Source organism: Tachysurus fulvidraco, chromosome 7 (genome assembly GCF_022655615.1).
Source record: "Tachysurus fulvidraco isolate hzauxx_2018 chromosome 7, HZAU_PFXX_2.0, whole genome shotgun sequence".
NCBI lineage: Eukaryota > Metazoa > Chordata > Actinopteri > Siluriformes > Bagridae > Tachysurus > Tachysurus fulvidraco.
Genome location: NC_062524.1, coordinates 7,985,730 through 8,003,474, shown reverse-complemented (window position 1 = coordinate 8,003,474; position 17,745 = coordinate 7,985,730). Strand labels below are relative to the sequence as shown.

The window sequence follows — 17,745 nt, the reverse complement described above, 5'->3', positions numbered from 1 at the left end:
TTTGTCATGAAACTACTAAATTATATCTGGTCCAACTAAGTAACCTTCAGATTTACATAATATGTTACTGTAACCACGTTAAGCTGTTACAGGCTGAAAGTTGTGAATGGAAGAGTGTCCAGAAAAAGAAAAGACATTTGGAGTTTGCAAGATAGCACATGACAGACATGACAGTTAGGGAAAGACTCCCCAAACACCCAGATAAAGCTGAGATTAAAATGTACCATCTTGGCCATAATGCGAACTACAATGCACAGTATATCACCACCCCAATACTTCCCATCATCCAGAAAACCCTATTTACAGTATTGATTGAAGCATGGTGGTGGCGGCATCACTCTATCTCTATATCTCTTGTTGGTTTGCTGTTAGTGGGTTACAAAATCCTTACAGCTTAATCTGATATTATTTAGGAAAATTGTCTCACAACTAGCATGCTTTTTTAGCTGAGATTTCCTCAAAATGTGACAAAACTCAAAGCAGTTTATTTCCTTTTAGTGCTATTGACTATTAATTTAGCAGAAGTATGTAACTGTACTCGTCTAGTCTTGGTTTTTGTTGCTTATTTGCTGTATTAATGCTATAGATATTTATTAAATATAGATTTTTTTTTTAATTTAGACTTTTTTTAATTCCAGATCTTAAACAATCCTGAAGAACAGTGTATCTCCATGTAGAACAAATGCAAACAAGTGACAATATATCATAAAATGGTCTGTCAGATCCCCCAATAATAACAATGTTACTCTCATTTGGCGGTATAAAGGGCAACAGGGTTTAAAACAAACAAAAATAAGCCAAATGCAAGAATTAATGTGTGATCTGATGATAAGATGGACCTGCTGTTTATGGTTACACATGAATACATGTGTGTCACCCAGGTCTTATCGAAAATTTCCATCCGTCACATTCACATGAGAGCGTAATAATAAAACCAAACAAAATACATGTTTGCAAGCACATAATCTAATAAGAAATTACAGACCACAGAGTAATAACCTGATAAGAAGATCAACATAATCCCGGAGAATTCCTGTGACATGCAAATCTGCAGCCGATACTTTTTTTGCACAGGTTGATGCCGTGATGTTAACACACCTGATTTTAAAGACCTTTTTCAGAACCACATTAACAAATCCAAATTGTCACATACACACATGACATGCAGTGAAATGCTTTAAGTTTTCACATATCCCAGGTTATTATGAGCCTGGGGTCAGAGTGCAGGGCTATAGTATATAGTATATCAGCTATAGTACAGCGCCCCTGGAGCAGGTGAAGTCCTTGCTCCTTGGGTCCTTGCTCAAGGACCCAACGTTGATGTCTCAGCAGCTTGTGGGCTTGAACCCCCGACCTCCTGATCAGTAACCGGAAGCCTTAACCACTGAACCATCATGTCCTATAACAAGGAAAACAGTACACATTCTTAACCACTTGAACCCATGTTTGTGGGAAGAAATATAAAAACATAAACGGTAACAATGAAATTTAAAAATTCTTGAAATGAATTCAAACATAGTTTTAAATAACAAAACAGCATTTTGGTAGGAAAATCAAATGTCCCTTTCATGTAGAAGCCAAAACAGAGGAAAAAAGCCTCAGCATACAGTATGTACAGACAGATCCCGAGTTCACACGTTAACCTATAGTCAATTTTTTATATATAGTTGTGAAAACCACAAACCTACAGTAAATGTATCGATTCTTTGCATGTATCTCAACCATAAGTAAAGTTTTTATCATTTTAAATGATCATTTATCAAATTCATTCTGCCGTCAGTTTCACTGTATGTGTTTACAATCTGTCACACAGCTATACAACTTGACATTCGGTTTGTGAGGAAATCACTAGCGAGGTTTTACCTAGTAACGTCTGGCTCATGAACAACTCGTTCTTTTGAATCAGTTCTTCTCGGTTGTACCAGTTCATCAGATCGGATTGACTGATTCGGATTGCTCAACTCGATCTTTACAGATCAGTTTAGTCAATCACAGCTCATTTTCGGTCATGCCTGACAGTCACACCGACCCGAAATATACCTGAGTGTATGATCCTGTGATGCCTAAGAATGATGTCAGATTTTGTCATAAATTCTTTGACTCTTCAGTTACTCCAACAATCCACTAACTGAACTGAGAACAGTCTCATATGGACTAGAGTGAGAACTGAGGAGCTGCTGAAACCGAGCTTTGGTGTACCGAGGGCTTTTGCACAAACAGCAGAAGATATACCAAATAAAATGTATTGGAAATATCTATTTATTATTTATCTATTTATTCTAAGTAGTACTAATACTAGTATTAATAGTGTTATTAAAAAGGAGAACAAAAATTATGGTGATGATGATGATGATGATTAGTAGTAGTAGCTGCATCACACATATACAGTATGAATGATGTCATTACTTGAAGATGAAGTGAAAGTTATTGTTGTTTTTTTTTGTTTTGTTTTGTTTTTTTATCGAGACGAACAGTCTTCCTTTGCCAGCTTAATTTAAAATGGAAATGTAAAAAATATATCTAAAAATAAGTAAATTGCCTACATATTTATGGCTATTCACAGTCACATCTTATTGGTTTCCCCAGAACACCATATATATATATATATATATATATATATATATATATATATATATATATATATATATATATATATATATATATACAGCATATTACAGAACAGACATCATAAATTCTTACGCTGGAAAAAAATCTAGATCCCATTAAATAGTCGCCAAATGTTATTTTAGGGCATTTTAAATGCATTTCTGCTCACTGGCTTTTCATTTTGCGTTTCATATTGATTCAATCTCATTTTGCTAGAAAGTAATCACAGTCCTAGAGGGGGCTCCAGCACAGTTTGGTGATTTTCCTGATCAAGGACCAATGAATGAACTCACCAGGTAAATACTAGGCTGAGTAGGAAAAAAATAAATAAATCACTAAACTGTGCTAGACTGTAGCCCTGTAGGACTGGAACTGATGACCCCTGATCTGGAGAGAATGTTGTAGCGTAATGAAAGGAGCGAGGTGTTTCATGGCAGTGTGCACACGCTTTTTGTGTGCATGTTTGTGCTTGTTTTAGCTTTTCTCCTGTGCGTACAGCCCTTTTTCCTGCCATCGCTGTTGGATATTAGTGTTAATTTAGCTCCTGCTGGAAGTGACGTTTATATCCTGGCAATTTTTAAAAGGAAACAATCCTGTGTACGTGTCAGCTGCCTCTGCACTGGATGCATGCACACACATGTTCGCTGTTGTTCCTGACCCAAAAGCTAGAATGTGGCATTCAGTGTTGCACAGCACATGAAGTGTGTACTGTACACACACACACACACACACACACACACACACACACACACACACTCACGCCTGTCTGGGGTTAATGAGATGCAGGCGGTGTGTTGTTGACTGATGTATTCCCAGTCACATTAATCGTCTCGTGGGCTGCCACGCCGGCATGGCACGAGTGAGATCATCGCAGCCGACTTAAACAAAACGCGGTGCATTATTAATGCCTACATTCCTTGCGCATGTGTTCACAACACATCACCGTTAAGGTTTTCCGTCTTGTGCATGCCTGGAGCTGTGTGGACTGTTTGCCTTCTGCTGCAGAATCTGTATGCATTTGTGTGTGTGTGTGTGTGTGTGTGTGTGTGTGTGTGTGTGTGTGTGTGTGTGTGTGTGTGTGTGTGTGTGTGTGTGTGTGTGTGAGTGTGTTGCTTTACTTTGATCTTAATATGTTGCTTGGTCCTGCAGGCAGAACTGGAGATTAGGTGCTCAGCTTTATTTGTCATTGTGTCTATTACCTCGCTGCTTTGTGCATGAGTTTAGTTATCAAAACACATCATATGAAAAAAAAAAAAAAAAGTGTCTGAGTCATTTTAAGTAACATTTCATACTGATAATTAATCAAACCTTGAAAAAAAATCATGGCTACTGGCTAAGCTGTTTCCTCGGGTCTGTAGCCAGTCGTAACAGATAGGATCACACTATCCTCTATTTATCCTCTCTTTTGATCTCCTCCTTTTTCTTTTCTTTCCTTAACTTTTTAAAATTTCTCCTCATTCTTTGAATCCTTTTTCATTTTTGTGATGATGATAAATCTTTTTATATGTATATTAGATATAACATTTTAATAGGGACACCTATGCACATACTATACTCATTCATTCATTCATCCATTCATTCATTCATTCATTCATTCATTCATTCATTCATTCATTCATTCATTCATGCAGTTATTCATTCAGCCAATCATGTGGCAGCAACCCAATGCATAAAATCATACAGATAAAGATCAAGAGGTTCAGTTGTCAATGTTCTCATCAAAAAATCAGAATGTAGATAAAATGGAATGGAGAATTTCAGAAACTGCTGATGTACTGGGATTTTCACATAAAACAGTCTCTAGATTTGACACAAAGTGATGCTGGTTTGATCTGACAGTAAGGTTGTATGTGGAAACTCTTTACAACTGTGGTGTGCAGGAAAGCGGCTCAGAATGCACAACACGTCAAAGGCTGAAGAAAAACTGGGCAGTTGAAGATCTAAAAAGCCTTCAAATGTTTATTTTGGTTGAGTGTTACTCGCCGTAGCCTCAGATTCCTGCTCTTGGTTGATATTAGTGGAACTTGATATGATTTTCTGCTGCAGTAGGAAATCAAGGTTTGTGTGTTTTGTGGTCTGAGATGCTTTTCTTCTCAGCGTGATCTTCATTCAAACCCAACTAGCCATTCTCTTGAGAATGCTAGAAAGCAGAGATGGGGGACTCGAGTCATATGACTTGACTCGAGTCAGACTTAAGTCGAAAATTTGAGACTTGAGACTTGCTTGACAAATACTAAAAAAAGACTAGACTTGACTTTGACCTGACATTCATGACTCGAGACTTGACTCGGACTTGAGTTAAATGATTCAGAGATGGGGGACTCGACTTGATTCGAGTCAGACTTAAGTCTCAAATTTGAGACTTGAGACTTGCTTCACAAATATTAAAAAAAGACTCGACTTGACTTTGACTTGACATTCATGACTTGAGACTTGACTCGGACTTGAGTTAAATGATTCAGAGATGGGGGACTCGACTTGACTCGAGTCAGACTTAAGTCGCAAATTTGAGACCTGTGACTTGTTTGACAAATATTAAAAAAAGACTCGACTTGACTTTGACTTGACATTCATGACTTGAGACTTGACTCGGACTTGAGTTAAATGATTCAGAGATGGGGGACTCGACTTGATTCGAGTCAGAATTAAGTCTCAAATTTGAGACTTGAGACTTGCTTCACAAATATTAAAAAAAGACTAGACTTGACTTTGACTTGACATTCATGACTCAAGACTTGACTCGGACTTGAGTTAAATGATTCAGAGATGGGGGACTCGACTTGACTGGAGTCAGACTTAAGTCTCAAATTTGAGACTTGAGATTTGCTTGACAAATATTAAAAAAAGACTCGACTTGACTTTGACTTGACATTCATGACTCGAGACTTGACTCGGATTTGATCATTTTATTTATGCATTGCTCTGCTGCCACATAATCGGGTGAGGGTTCAGATCTTCTATTAAAGTGTTTATTAAGTATATATAAACAAAGAAGTTTTTTTTGTTATATTTTTTTAAGAACCTTGACTTCATTTATCCCTTACTCATATATATATATTTTTTTTTCACAGCCAATCCATGGATCAAAAGAATTGGCGGAAAAAGTAAGTCTCACAAACCAAGCCAGCAGAAACAACATTTAATCCGAGGGATCTTCCACATGTGCCTCCATTAGTGCGAGCTCAGTCTGGAAGCTCTTCCTTACACACCAGCAGACCTTTGACTTGCTCTGTAATACAGAATAAATGGGAAGCAGAAAGCTGAATATGGAGGCGCAGCAGAGAAGAGATAGAATTTGAACACCATCCGAGATTGAAAATTGAGATAATACACTGACAGCGGAATGATTTGTATGTTATTATGCAGCACCGATCTTCAGGGGCTCACTGGTTTCCTGCCTGTTTTGTCGCTCATGTGCAATAACTGAGTAGTGCTTCAAATTAGCATACTAAACATCTCCTGTCAGTCTGTTTCGCACTTCAGCTGTGTAGACTCTCAATCACTTATGGCTCAGTGAGGGAAAGCATTTTACCTGGTTTCAGATGAATTAAACAGCCTTCGCAATGGGAAGTGAACATACCCTAATGAATTACAACCGCTCCAGGAAAGAGGGGTTTTTATTTAAAAAAATTGCTTGTTTTATGTAGCTAGCTTTAGATGATCGTTGTATTACCACACTGAAAAGTTATCTCTCGATGTGTACAAGGGTACATTTCACATTTCTACCCCTCCTTCCCTACAGATGTGTGATTGGAAAGGTGAGTTGAGGTGAGATTAGTAAGAGCACTACTTGTTCCAGGAGAGTGAAGAAAAGGCCTGTTTTATCTCGCTGTCTTGTCTCTCTTTGCTTTAGCTCGCTTCAGTTAGTATACATTACAGTACCAGCCTAGTCTAGGAGAAGGACTTACTGGCACGACGGGTGGTAGATTTTGTTTTAATTACGGCCTTCCGCTGTAAGTGTCGGCTATTTATGACTTGCTTTAGTTCACATGTGCCCCCTCCTGCCCGTGTACTGCTCCAGCTGGCGTGTGCCAGAGCTGCCGTAGGGATCCTGCTGTTCTTACTGATCTTTATCTCCCGTGAGAGAGATAGGCCGTGCTAAAGAGACGCACCAGTGGACCCCCCCTACCACCACCACCACCTACCCCACCCTTTCCCTCGCTGTTTACCCCTCTCTTCATATGCGCCGTATTTTTTTGCTCAGTCCTTCGTTTTTAAACTGTGCTTTACTGCCATCCTCAGTCCAACATGTGAAATTCTGACTCGCCGTGTGTTCAGAAATGAAATGATTTGGTTTTTTACTTTCTCTCCTAGTGCGCAGGCTGCGTGTTGATCACTGAGGATCAAAATGTGGGTATAACAGTAATGTTTGCCACATATCGAGCATGTATTACACCATATGCATGAACGCTCTTTGGGACAGTTATTCCACTCGTTCATATTCCGCCCATGATTGCGGCTTTACGAGGTGAAATCTGAAAGATGGATTTGCAGCTCGAGATTTGAAATACGGAGTCACGCTGCATGATGCACCTCCACTCGGCTTGTGCGAGCACGATCCATATACACACAGGCCACATCGGGGGTGTTCTGCATGTTGTGTTATATCAGGTTCTCTGCTGTGTTTCAGCTCGTCCAGGAAGAGGGTCAGCGTGGCCTGAAAGGAGAAAAAGGAGAGCGGGTAAGAATTAACAGTTGGTTCACTATCACTGACTTGCATTTGGCAAAACACAAAAAAGCACAGCTGTCATTCACGGCCCAGACCTGCCGAGATTAGACAAGCCAGTCAACGAGTGCACAGGGAGCTTCATTTGTTTTGGCGTCATTAAGCTCTGGCTCATTAGAGACTGCTCTTTTTTTTTTTCTTTTTCTTTTTTTTTTTTTCCCAAAGCGTCTCTTTGAATACGCTGACTTTTCCAAGCTTTCATTATTTTTGGCATTGTATGCTGATACATTAATAGCAAAGCCCATCTCCTTAATGGGAGGCTATGAGATGATCATGAGAGGATATTAAACTGTCTTTGTGCTTCTCTTGGTCGGAAACATTAGAATACTTTTTAAGCGGATTACATTTTGTACCACTATGCAATGATCCTTTTAATCCATCTGCAGGGTCTGGACTGCACCGGAGCTGGAGTTTCCGGTCGAGTAAGTTCCTCACCTTTCCCCACTGCTTTCCTTTCAATTTCACTATTGATCGGTGTATAATTAAAGGACGCCCTGATGGACAGGAGGGTGTTTTTTGTTGTTGTTGTTGTTGTTGTTGTTGTTGTTTTTATTGCTTAGCCTGTGTGCTTGTGTTTTAGTGTCCAGAAGGAGTGAAGGGGGAGAAAGGAGAGCCGGTAAGTGTGTGCTCCTGTGAAATCAATGGATTGTTAGAGAGGTTCTGCTTGAGCCGAGGGATATATCTTGATCCTGTTTCTACCGGTTGATTCAACTGTTCCTTATTCGCTTATATTTCAGGGTCTGTCTGGAAACTGGGACGCGGCTTTAGGAATCAAGGTGAAAAATAAAGCGTTAATGGTTTTGCGCTGTTCTTCTTTGTGTACTGTACGTCTGATGGTTATTAGGGTTTATTGAATTTCGACGTAGTTAAAGATCTGGGGAGCTATTAAAATGATTAGTTATCTTAAAGACAAAGCCCAAAGCCTTTTCACTCTCTGTCTCTCTCTGTCATTATGTAATTCACATTCATTCTTTCCTTTTTTACTCTCAGGGAAATAAAGGACAGAAGGGGGAAGTCGGATCCCAGGGTCTTACTGGAAATCCAGGGAAAGATGTATGTCGACGATCTCCACCGGAACGCCTTTATTTCAAATGTCTTGACTTTTTTTCTATAAAAAATTCATTGAGTACTTTTTGTATCTTGTTCCTACCTAAATGTGAGCACTCCATGGTCTTTAAAATCCATACGTTCACAGTACACAGGTTTTTGAAAGCGTTCTAAGGAATTACACTCCATTTAAGCTGCTCTCTTCCAACTGTTCCCTCTTCAGCAAGATCTCTTTAGAACTTAAATCTCTTTAATGCCTCATAGATTACCTTAGACCAACAAAGGCCCCTAAATCAATTCTTCTTCATTGATTCTTTTAAATGGAGAGTCGGAGCGTATTAAGCAAGATTTAAACACCCTAATCTTTTTTTTTTTCCCTAGGAAACAAGTATGCTAACAGATTCACTGCTTAGTACATGTGTACAGTTTTAATTTGTTTTTTTAATTCTAAATTGTTTATCTGGTTAAACCAACCTTCACTGATGACCTGCTTGTTTTAGATCGAATAGATAACTTCTGCAGGGCTCTGTAGGCATGGAAAGTGGTTTAACGCTCTGCCTTGTTCTAGGGTCGTGCTGGATCTATTTGTATTGTGGGTCCTAAAGGACAGAAGGTAAACTTGACTGAGCCTTCACAATTGATTTTAACATTTAAAGATTGATTTTAAACTTTGCTTTTCACACTGTAGCATATAATATATTTTAACCGATTTGACTGATTTAAAAGGGAAACACAGGTTCTGTTGGTCCAGAAGGGCTTGCAGGAGAACCGGGGTTACCAGGAACTCCCGGACCTCCTGGCACTGGCACATCAGGAAAACCTGTAAGCATTTAATCATTAGGTCTTTTATTGCACACACCTTCTTATTAGATTTCGCCTCTGTGACCTCAGGTAGTGCATTGTATTACATATTCATCATTTCTCTAGAAACTAATAAAACACTTTTACTTAATTACAGACACGAACACTCAGGGGTCACTTTATTAGAAACACTATACTAATACCGGGTTGGTCCTTTCCTTTGCTCTCAGAATAGCCTTGAGTCTATGCGGCATGGATTTGACGAGAAGCTGGAAACATCCCTAGTCCATGTTGAGATGATTGCTGCAGCATTTGTATGCCATACATTCTAGCGCACTTTAAAAGAGCTCTGTTCTTTTCAGATCTGGTGTGTGGAAATGCCACCGAACCAGTTAGATTTGACCTTGTGACATTCTGCAGTATCTGCCATCATTATAAATTAGCTGTTATAAAATGGGTTTATTGTTCCCACAGTATTCAGCACCAACACTCAGATGCTCAGATACTTATCTACTGATAAGGGCTCAAAGTGTGCCAATGAAACTTGTTATCTGTGTGTTTTTCTTGCTATATTTCCTCCCATGAGAGTTAGACTTAGACTGCTATTTTTAGTCTCTGACCTAATGAACTAGAATCAGGATGTATTTATTAACTGAGATGTATTTATGTATTTATTAACTTTGTAAGACATTCTGGATAAGGATGTCTGGCAGATTCAATAAAAATAAGTGTAAACATAAGAAAACATTCACCACACCATCAGACCACCACCACCACCACCACCACAAGTGACACGAGGCAGGTTGGATCCATGCATGTTTTTAACTGTGAAGCCTGATTCTGACTTTACTATCTACATTACAGCATAAATCAAGAATGAAATAAAATCAGACTAAATGACTTTTGTCCAGTCCAAATGATTCCCAATTGATTCTTGTTTGAGTCTAAGGATTGAAATCGGTTGTGGTCTTCTGTTATTGTAGCTCATCAAACTCAAAGGTTGATATGTTGTGCATTCTGAGATGCTTTTCGCTCGGTACATTTTAAACAAATGGTTATATAAGATATGGAGGTTATTTAAGATTTGGAGCTTTCCTGTCAGATTGAAGCAATGCATCAATAGGCATTTCCTTCAGGTTTCTACCTGTATGGTTCAATGTTGTCATTTCATGTGATGTGGGTTCAGTTAGGTTCATTATGTTTTATTATTGCACATGCTTTCATCAGAATTAGCGTTAATCTTGCAATACATTCTGACACTGCGTTGCATTCAATGACTGATTAAAGTAAAAGACTTCAGGACCCCTGTGCATTATGATTTATGACACTCATGCAGATTTATCTTTATTTAAGTCATTCTGGCTGATGAAACGTTTGACTGTGGATCTTCTTCTTTATTTGTACTCAGGGGAGCCCTGGACTACCTGGATCAAAGGGAGATAAGGTGAGTGAAGCGGAATTTGACTGATTATTGTAATAGTTTGTTAAATCAATTGTTTTTCTTCAGCAGACTCTCCTCATGACTAGATCCTCAGGCGTTTCAAAGAACTGCGTCTGATCAAAGTAATATCTGTATTTCACTGTTCCAGGGAGATGCTGGGATACCTGGGAACGATGGAGTGACAGGTGATCCTGTAAGTCTGATGATCCTCTTATGTCAAAAACCTCATTTTAAAATTTAAATGATTATTCAGAGGCCATTGTCTGCCATTTATTCCTTGCCATTATCTCTGGAATTATAATCTACAATTCAGTGAAAATGGAAAAGTTTGGTTACTTTGGTGATGCTTTGGGTTCTTGCAGGGTCCAAGAGGTCCGGGTGGCTCCAAAGGTGAAAAGGTGAGCAAACACAAAATTATGTAGACTTGTATCATTTAATAGATAATAATAAAAATAAAAATAAAATATTTACTATGTCATGCTGATTAGAACTGTTTTACTGTTATCTGTTGGTGTTTTTTTATATTTATTTATTTATTTATTTATTTAATTTATTTATTTATTTTTAATTTTTATTCTTTACTATTTTTTTTAATACAGTTATATACAGTATACACAAAATATGATAATCTTAATGGAAATGTTTCTAACAGAAATTATTTTAGTAGATGTTTTTAGACATATCGTTATGGATATTTTGAGTATGAGCTGATTAGGTAGATATTATTCATTAACAAATCCTAAAATGTTCTCAAGCCTCAGTCCATCTCAGTCCTCAGTATTAATGACTCCTGATCATTAACTGACCAAAAACACTTTTATTTGCATGTTTTTCCATTTCCATTTATTATGCTTTTATTCTCTGTGTAAAATCATTGTGTTCCAGCATCATTATATAGTTCATTATATAGTGTTCCATATAGTTCCTGTCAATATGACTAATCCACATACTTCACTCAATGATTTGTCTTAAACTATCATTCCTATGATTGTATTTTAATCTAGTACACTAAGCACAAGAGACAGATCTGCCTTTCAGCATCTGGGTGCAAGCTGAAATCTTTCAGTCCTCCCAGCCATGACATAGTCTATGTGCAATTCTAGCTGTTAGCAGGTGGTACGGCAAGAGTCAAAACAAAACAGCGGTAATAGGAACAAAACGTATTAGTAGCTTTTAATGTCAGTGTTTTCATCTCCTTATAAACAGGATAGTGAGCTGCATGGTTCTTAAGTACCAAAGCGCTGCTTGACAGCTGAGGCAGCTTGAAGAGCATTCAGTGTGCCATCCCATCCCATCCCATCCCATCCCATCCCATCCCATCCCATCCCATCCCATCCCATCCCATCTCATCCCATCCCATCCCATCTCATCCCATCCCATCCCATCCCATCCCATCTCATCCCATCCCATCCCATCCCATCCCATCCCATCCCATTCCATCCCGTATCACTGTCATTGTGATACATTGATTCAAATTACTTTTATATATAGGTCACATGCTGGGACTTCAAAATGTGTTGTGCAGCTACGTTAAAGTGGTTTATTCTACTGAGAGACGTAATGTAGGAACTGTAGAGCTACAACAGCTCTGCTTTGACTCCTATTGTAATCTAAACTTCCTAAAAGTTCACAGAGCAGTTACAGTAGAAACGGACGCTCCACTCTGTGTACACGACACGTGCAAACCACATCAGGCTTTGATTCTCCCTCTCCTTCCTGTGCTTCCCCTCTTCCTGACCCCATGTCCCTGCTAAATCGAAAAACATGGCTCTGTGTTTTGTAAGAACTGATTAAAGAATAAAATGCAGATAAAATAAACTTGTGCAGTCGTCTGTTCATGTAAGTGGGTCGCGTATGTATGCTTATATGTGGGAAATTGTGAATAGTCATAGGAAACTTTTGGATGATTTGTATATTTTCTGAAAATACTTTGTTGATAATTTAAGGGTGAACCATGTGAAGCTTGTCCAGTGCTGCCGAAGGATTTGAGTGAAACCACAATTATTCAGGGGAAGCCTGGTCCCAAAGGAGAACCTGGAGCACCAGGCAAAGCAGACCAGGGTTTGCCTGTAAGTTCACTTCTACTAAAAACAAATACATAGATCTATCAATACAAATAAAATAGAAATTAATTGAATTTTCCTATGTACTTTCCTATGTGTTTCCTTAAAGATCCTCCTCCTGTCATCTATGGCATTTAAATCTGTCTTGCACACCTTCAGCCGGTTACACTGACATGACACTCATGTATACATGTGTGAATTAATGTGAAATCATAAGATCCCATGAGCACGAGCTGTATTTAGGTTGTTTTTTTATGTTTGAAAGAGAATACACTCCTGCTTTCTGAATTCTACCACTTTTTCCACGTGCTGCAGTAAGTCAATATATTATCTTGCCCCGGCATGCTCTTGTTCGTATCCTTATTTTTTTTAGTTAGGTTACCTTGTGGGAGGCAATCCTCACCTTTTTTTTTTTTTTTTTTTTTACTTTTTTGAACCGATGGAACAATGCTTCAAGCCTGCTGGGTTTATATCCAGTGAGTAACGATGCCCTTATTCTGCTTGCCACCAACCAAGCCAGATAATCATATTCTATCTCACATAATTATAGCCACTGGGAGCGTTTTTATAACTCATCTGTTGAGGCCTGGTGATTTTTCTCTAAACAAAACCCCCATTCCATTGTCAACAGCAGCAGGTTTTCCCCTCTTTCATCGGGCTCAAGGAGGCCGAGATGAAATCCTCACAACGTAATGTGTGCTTTATGGCTCTTCCGTTATGTATATTTATATATTTATATTTATTCTTTTATTTTTTTACCTATTTAGTCTTTCTGTCTGTTCCACTGTGTGAGAATGATAAAATCTGCCAAATAAGAGTTCGATGTGCTTGGCCCACCATAAGACAATGGTGTGCATTTCACTGTAACTATTTGCAATAAAGTCAGAGTCAATTACTCATAGTCAGATATGGGCCTGGGGAAAAGAGGAGGACAGATGGAGAGAGCAAAGAAGGGCAGAAATGAGAGATAAATGGAGAAAGGGAGTATGTGTGTGAGAGAGTGTGTGTGTGTGAGAGAGAGAGAGGGAGAGAATGGGTAAAAAGTGATAGAGCATTAAGAGAGCAGTGCCATCTTGTATAGCAGTAAGACTGGATTGAATCTTTTATTTATTTATTTTTCTCTCCTCTTAGGGATCTCCAGGGAATGACGGAAAAGCAGGGGAAAAGGTTTGTGCTGACTCATACCGTAATGTCACCAATTAAAGGAGGAGTTTGTAACCATTTCAGATCGGAGCGTTAACACATTACAGTAATGCATTTTGTTCCAGACAGACCAGACAAACACACTGCTATGTGAGATGTCTTGTGAGTTGCCTTGTAAGGAAAAGACTCGGAACTGACCGGTTTTCTGACTAAGGGTGGGGCTAACTTACGTCCAATGGGGTGGAGAAATTATTATTATTATTTTTTAAGTAAATGGCATCAATTGCCTGGGTTCATGTGTACTACAGTATATAGAAACAATTATAATTTTACTGTATGAGTGCATAATGTCAGATTTCATGCAGCAGGACATCAAACGTACGGCTAATTAATTAACATACATTACAGAAATTATATATAATAGAATTCTTTCTTTCTCACTTTCTTTCTTTCTTTCTTTCTTTCTTTCTTTATCTATTTATTTATTTATTTGTTTGTTTGTTTGTTTTTATTTTGGAGGATGTAAACCTACTTGTAAACCAGGCAACTGTATGACAAAGCCCTAATATTCTGTATGTCTCTGTTTGGCATGTGTTAATGAAGTTGAGGTATAAACTCACACAGGGATATTCTTCTGTAGTTCAGGACTTCAGAAGCATTGTGATGTACCAAATTGCAAGCACACATTTAAACGATGTCGAAAAGTCTTAGGTTCGCCTCAAAAAGCTACAGTTATTAAATCATTTATCAAAACCTAGTGCTGACTTGATACTGCAGAAGGTTTGTTTTGTCAAGCCGTGTATGTCCATTGTGTCCTCCATCTTTATGCTTCCTGCTTTCAGCTATGAAGCATTCACAGAAAGCCCAATGTTTCATAACTGTTTGTTTCACAGGGAGAGCGAGGCATAGAAGGGGCCAAAGGGGAAAAGGTGAGTTGGACTTCTGCAGAATTACAGTGTAAAGATGAAGCATCTCTCTGCTGTTCAAAGCAGAAACACTCAGGCTAGGTTCCCAACCCCATATGTCTTGTTCTGTCCTTGTCAGGGCGAGTCGTGTGCTATGTGCCCCACAAACAGGGGTATTTTGAGCCATCAGAGACAGCCAATAAAAGGGGAAAAGGGGGAGCCAGGAATTGGACAGAAGGGAGAACAGGTAAGTTATGTTATTCTAAAAAGTGGAACTGTTTTTTTTTTTTTATATTGATGTTATTGTATTTCCAACATTTTCTTTTTTAGATATTTGTTAATGATCTCATTTTGTCTTCTTTATTTTTCCTCAGGGAGAACCAGGTCAAATTGGACAAACTGGAGACAAAGGGGGAAAGGTCTGTCCTGGTGAACATGCTTACATATTAATCATGTTCCTCTAATAGTCCTTTTATAGTCTGTACAAAGCCATATGGAAGTAAAGCCGAATGAAAGATCAGATCTGAATACAGATTTTAATAACACTTCATTTCTACCGACATCCGACACCATGTGATGTAACGTAAGGCTAGCAGACTGCAAATTGTGCTCTTTCAAAATATCATGGGGAACTACAGCATCTTCTTACAATATCTGATAAAACATCTTCAAGATAAAACTCAGCATGAAGAGATCATTGCTAGCAGCACGTGGCACCAGTGTTATACTCTAGATAGGGGATAAAATATCTACAGAAATGTACGCTGATCTTGTCGATTAGCCACCGCTGGTGGTTCATAATGAGGACGTAATGGAAAAATTGTACTATTGCACTTCAATTAAAATCAACCAGTCAGTGTTGAAAGGATGAGCCTAGTAGATTAAGTACATGAACACGTGTGCATTTATTATGGCCTTTTTGTTAATCAGGGAAACTCAAATGCCCAAGTTAATACTCTTAAAATTTATTATTGTAATAATATTGCAGACTAAAAAAAACAACCTTGTATTCATACATAAGCATCGATTCCTCACTTTTCTTTTCTTTTTCTTTTCTTTTTTTTTTTTTTTTATAAACTTCACATACAGTAGTGATTGTTCAGTTAAACATACAAAACCTGATCGTGAGATTTGGAAAGTTTAGCTAAAGTCTAAGGTGCAGGTTTTTTCATCCCAGCCAAATTCAATATCTCATGCTGCTAAATATTCCTGTAGGAAAAGTGTTTACACTCAGGTGTTTACTTATATACACACTGACACTGATTCGATAAGTGTTGGCCTCAATGAAGTGTGAATCAACAGACCTGACTGTTTGTGTACGTGACCTTCACCTCAAACATACACCAGACGTAAAACAGGGACCGTGTTCCCTAGCGGATCGGTGGGATGTGCAATGTAATTTAAATATAACAGAAACTGAAAATTTATATTGGCTCTTACTCTACACTTACAGCAGATATTATTTACCACCATTTTGTATTAGGTGCCTATTTCATTTCATTTCATTATCGAACAATACTCAGAACTTTAAGGAAAGTTTTACTACTGTACATTGATGATATCAGTAAATATCTAGCTACTAGTTGAAGTGATTGCTGACTAACATAGCTGTTTGGGATGTGTTTTATTGTGTTTTGGTTGCAGGGTGATGCAGGAGGCAAAGGCGCTGAGGGGAAAACTGTACGTTTGCCTTATTCATATTGATATTTGGATTCACAATAAATGGCCAGATATTTTAACACTGTCAAAACATTTCATGGAAAATCCTTTTCAGGGCAAACCTGGTCCAAGAGGTCTAAGTGGCAAGGATGGACCGAAAGGAGAAAAGGTGATGAACTGCTGTGGAATGAACTGAGAGGATGTTTTTGCTGCATTGCAGAGTGAAATTTGAAGGAGAAATGCAACCGTGGGCTACTTACTGACTTCACACTGGATGAGTAAATTAATGTGCATGGTTGTACAGACTGTAAATGAGTAGCTGGGCCTCAGAAAAGCCTTCACCTGGTCAAATCTTGACATTCATTCCTAAAACTACAGGTTCTCTTGAACTGAATTATGTTTCTCATTATGTTGCACATGTCTATCTCAATCTCAATTAAAGTCGGCTTAGCTTTAAAAAGAAAAAAGGGATAAAATTGTAAAATAAAAAATGGCTCTTGTTAACACGAAGCAATTCATTTTGAGATTTGAGCAGAGTTTTTGTGTAATATAATCTGCATCTGGAATTAAAAAAAAGCATCAAAATAATAAACATAACTTCTTATACATAGGCAATTTTTACAGTCAGATTTATTAAAGGTTTATTAATCGTATCAACGCCACTTAACCTTTGCAGAAAGCCAAGGTAAGATTACACAGTAAATAAAATCATATCTGTGTTGTTATTGTTAAAGATTATTTATATTGTCTCCTAAAATCTAGGTCTCTATGTATAGTATGTTGTAGATATACATGATTTTTTGGCATTTGTGACTCAATCTCAGCAACGTCTGATGGGTTTTTTTTAAGGAAACCAGCAACAATATAGAATTTTTTATTAATATTTAAACTTTTAGCAGTGAAATAGATACGCTTGGCAACTTTTACCTTTATTGTGCTTTATCAAATTTCACTGCAAAATTTTACCATGTGCTAAAATATAATGTCATGTAACATGATAATGTGACCCTGTGACCCTGTGATTGTGGATCTGATTGTGTTTTTTGTAGGGAGATGATGGTCAGTCTGGTTCACCTGGAGCCAAAGGTGAAAAGGTGAGCTTGGATTGTGTGTGTGTGTGTGTGTGTGTGTGTGTGTGTGTGTGTGTGTGTGTGTGTGTGTGTGTGTGTGTGTGTGTGTGTGTGTGTGTGTGTGTGTGTGTGTTCTAAATGAAGCTTTGCTCGTGAACATGTAAATGTGATCTCTTTATTGTGTGTCTTAGGGAGACTCATGTGGTGTGTGTTCAAATTCCCCATCTGAAGTAAAAGGAGGACAGATTATGTTTAAGGTGCCAGGAGAGGTGCGTCTTATTTT

The 17,745-nt window shown here is 38.2% G+C and overlaps 1 protein-coding gene across 8 annotated transcripts in view; it reads left to right on the top strand.

The window, feature by feature from the left end:
* col16a1 (collagen, type XVI, alpha 1) overlaps nucleotides 1-17,745 on the top strand; it is a 95,583-nt gene that overhangs the window by 43,680 nt on the left and 34,158 nt on the right. For 7 of the 8 annotated variants that reach the window (XM_047816393.1, XM_027133825.2, XM_027133826.2 and 4 more), the window contains exons 9-29: nucleotides 5,679-5,711; nucleotides 6,922-6,957; nucleotides 7,238-7,288; nucleotides 7,720-7,755; nucleotides 7,914-7,949; nucleotides 8,071-8,109; nucleotides 8,324-8,386; nucleotides 8,949-8,993; nucleotides 9,107-9,202; nucleotides 10,590-10,625; nucleotides 10,771-10,815; nucleotides 10,985-11,020; nucleotides 12,569-12,691; nucleotides 13,817-13,852; nucleotides 14,722-14,757; nucleotides 14,873-14,980; nucleotides 15,108-15,152; nucleotides 16,378-16,413; nucleotides 16,508-16,561; nucleotides 17,442-17,486; nucleotides 17,654-17,731. In XM_047816393.1, the coding sequence (XP_047672349.1) occupies nucleotides 5,679-5,711; nucleotides 6,922-6,957; nucleotides 7,238-7,288; nucleotides 7,720-7,755; nucleotides 7,914-7,949; nucleotides 8,071-8,109; nucleotides 8,324-8,386; nucleotides 8,949-8,993; nucleotides 9,107-9,202; nucleotides 10,590-10,625; nucleotides 10,771-10,815; nucleotides 10,985-11,020; nucleotides 12,569-12,691; nucleotides 13,817-13,852; nucleotides 14,722-14,757; nucleotides 14,873-14,980; nucleotides 15,108-15,152; nucleotides 16,378-16,413; nucleotides 16,508-16,561; nucleotides 17,442-17,486; nucleotides 17,654-17,731 (1,113 nt within the window). The remainder of the gene's footprint in view (nucleotides 1-5,678; nucleotides 5,712-6,921; nucleotides 6,958-7,237; nucleotides 7,289-7,719; nucleotides 7,756-7,913; nucleotides 7,950-8,070; nucleotides 8,110-8,323; nucleotides 8,387-8,948; nucleotides 8,994-9,106; nucleotides 9,203-10,589; nucleotides 10,626-10,770; nucleotides 10,816-10,984; nucleotides 11,021-12,568; nucleotides 12,692-13,816; nucleotides 13,853-14,721; nucleotides 14,758-14,872; nucleotides 14,981-15,107; nucleotides 15,153-16,377; nucleotides 16,414-16,507; nucleotides 16,562-17,441; nucleotides 17,487-17,653; nucleotides 17,732-17,745) is intronic. The other variant, XM_027133827.2, reaches the window with a different exon arrangement.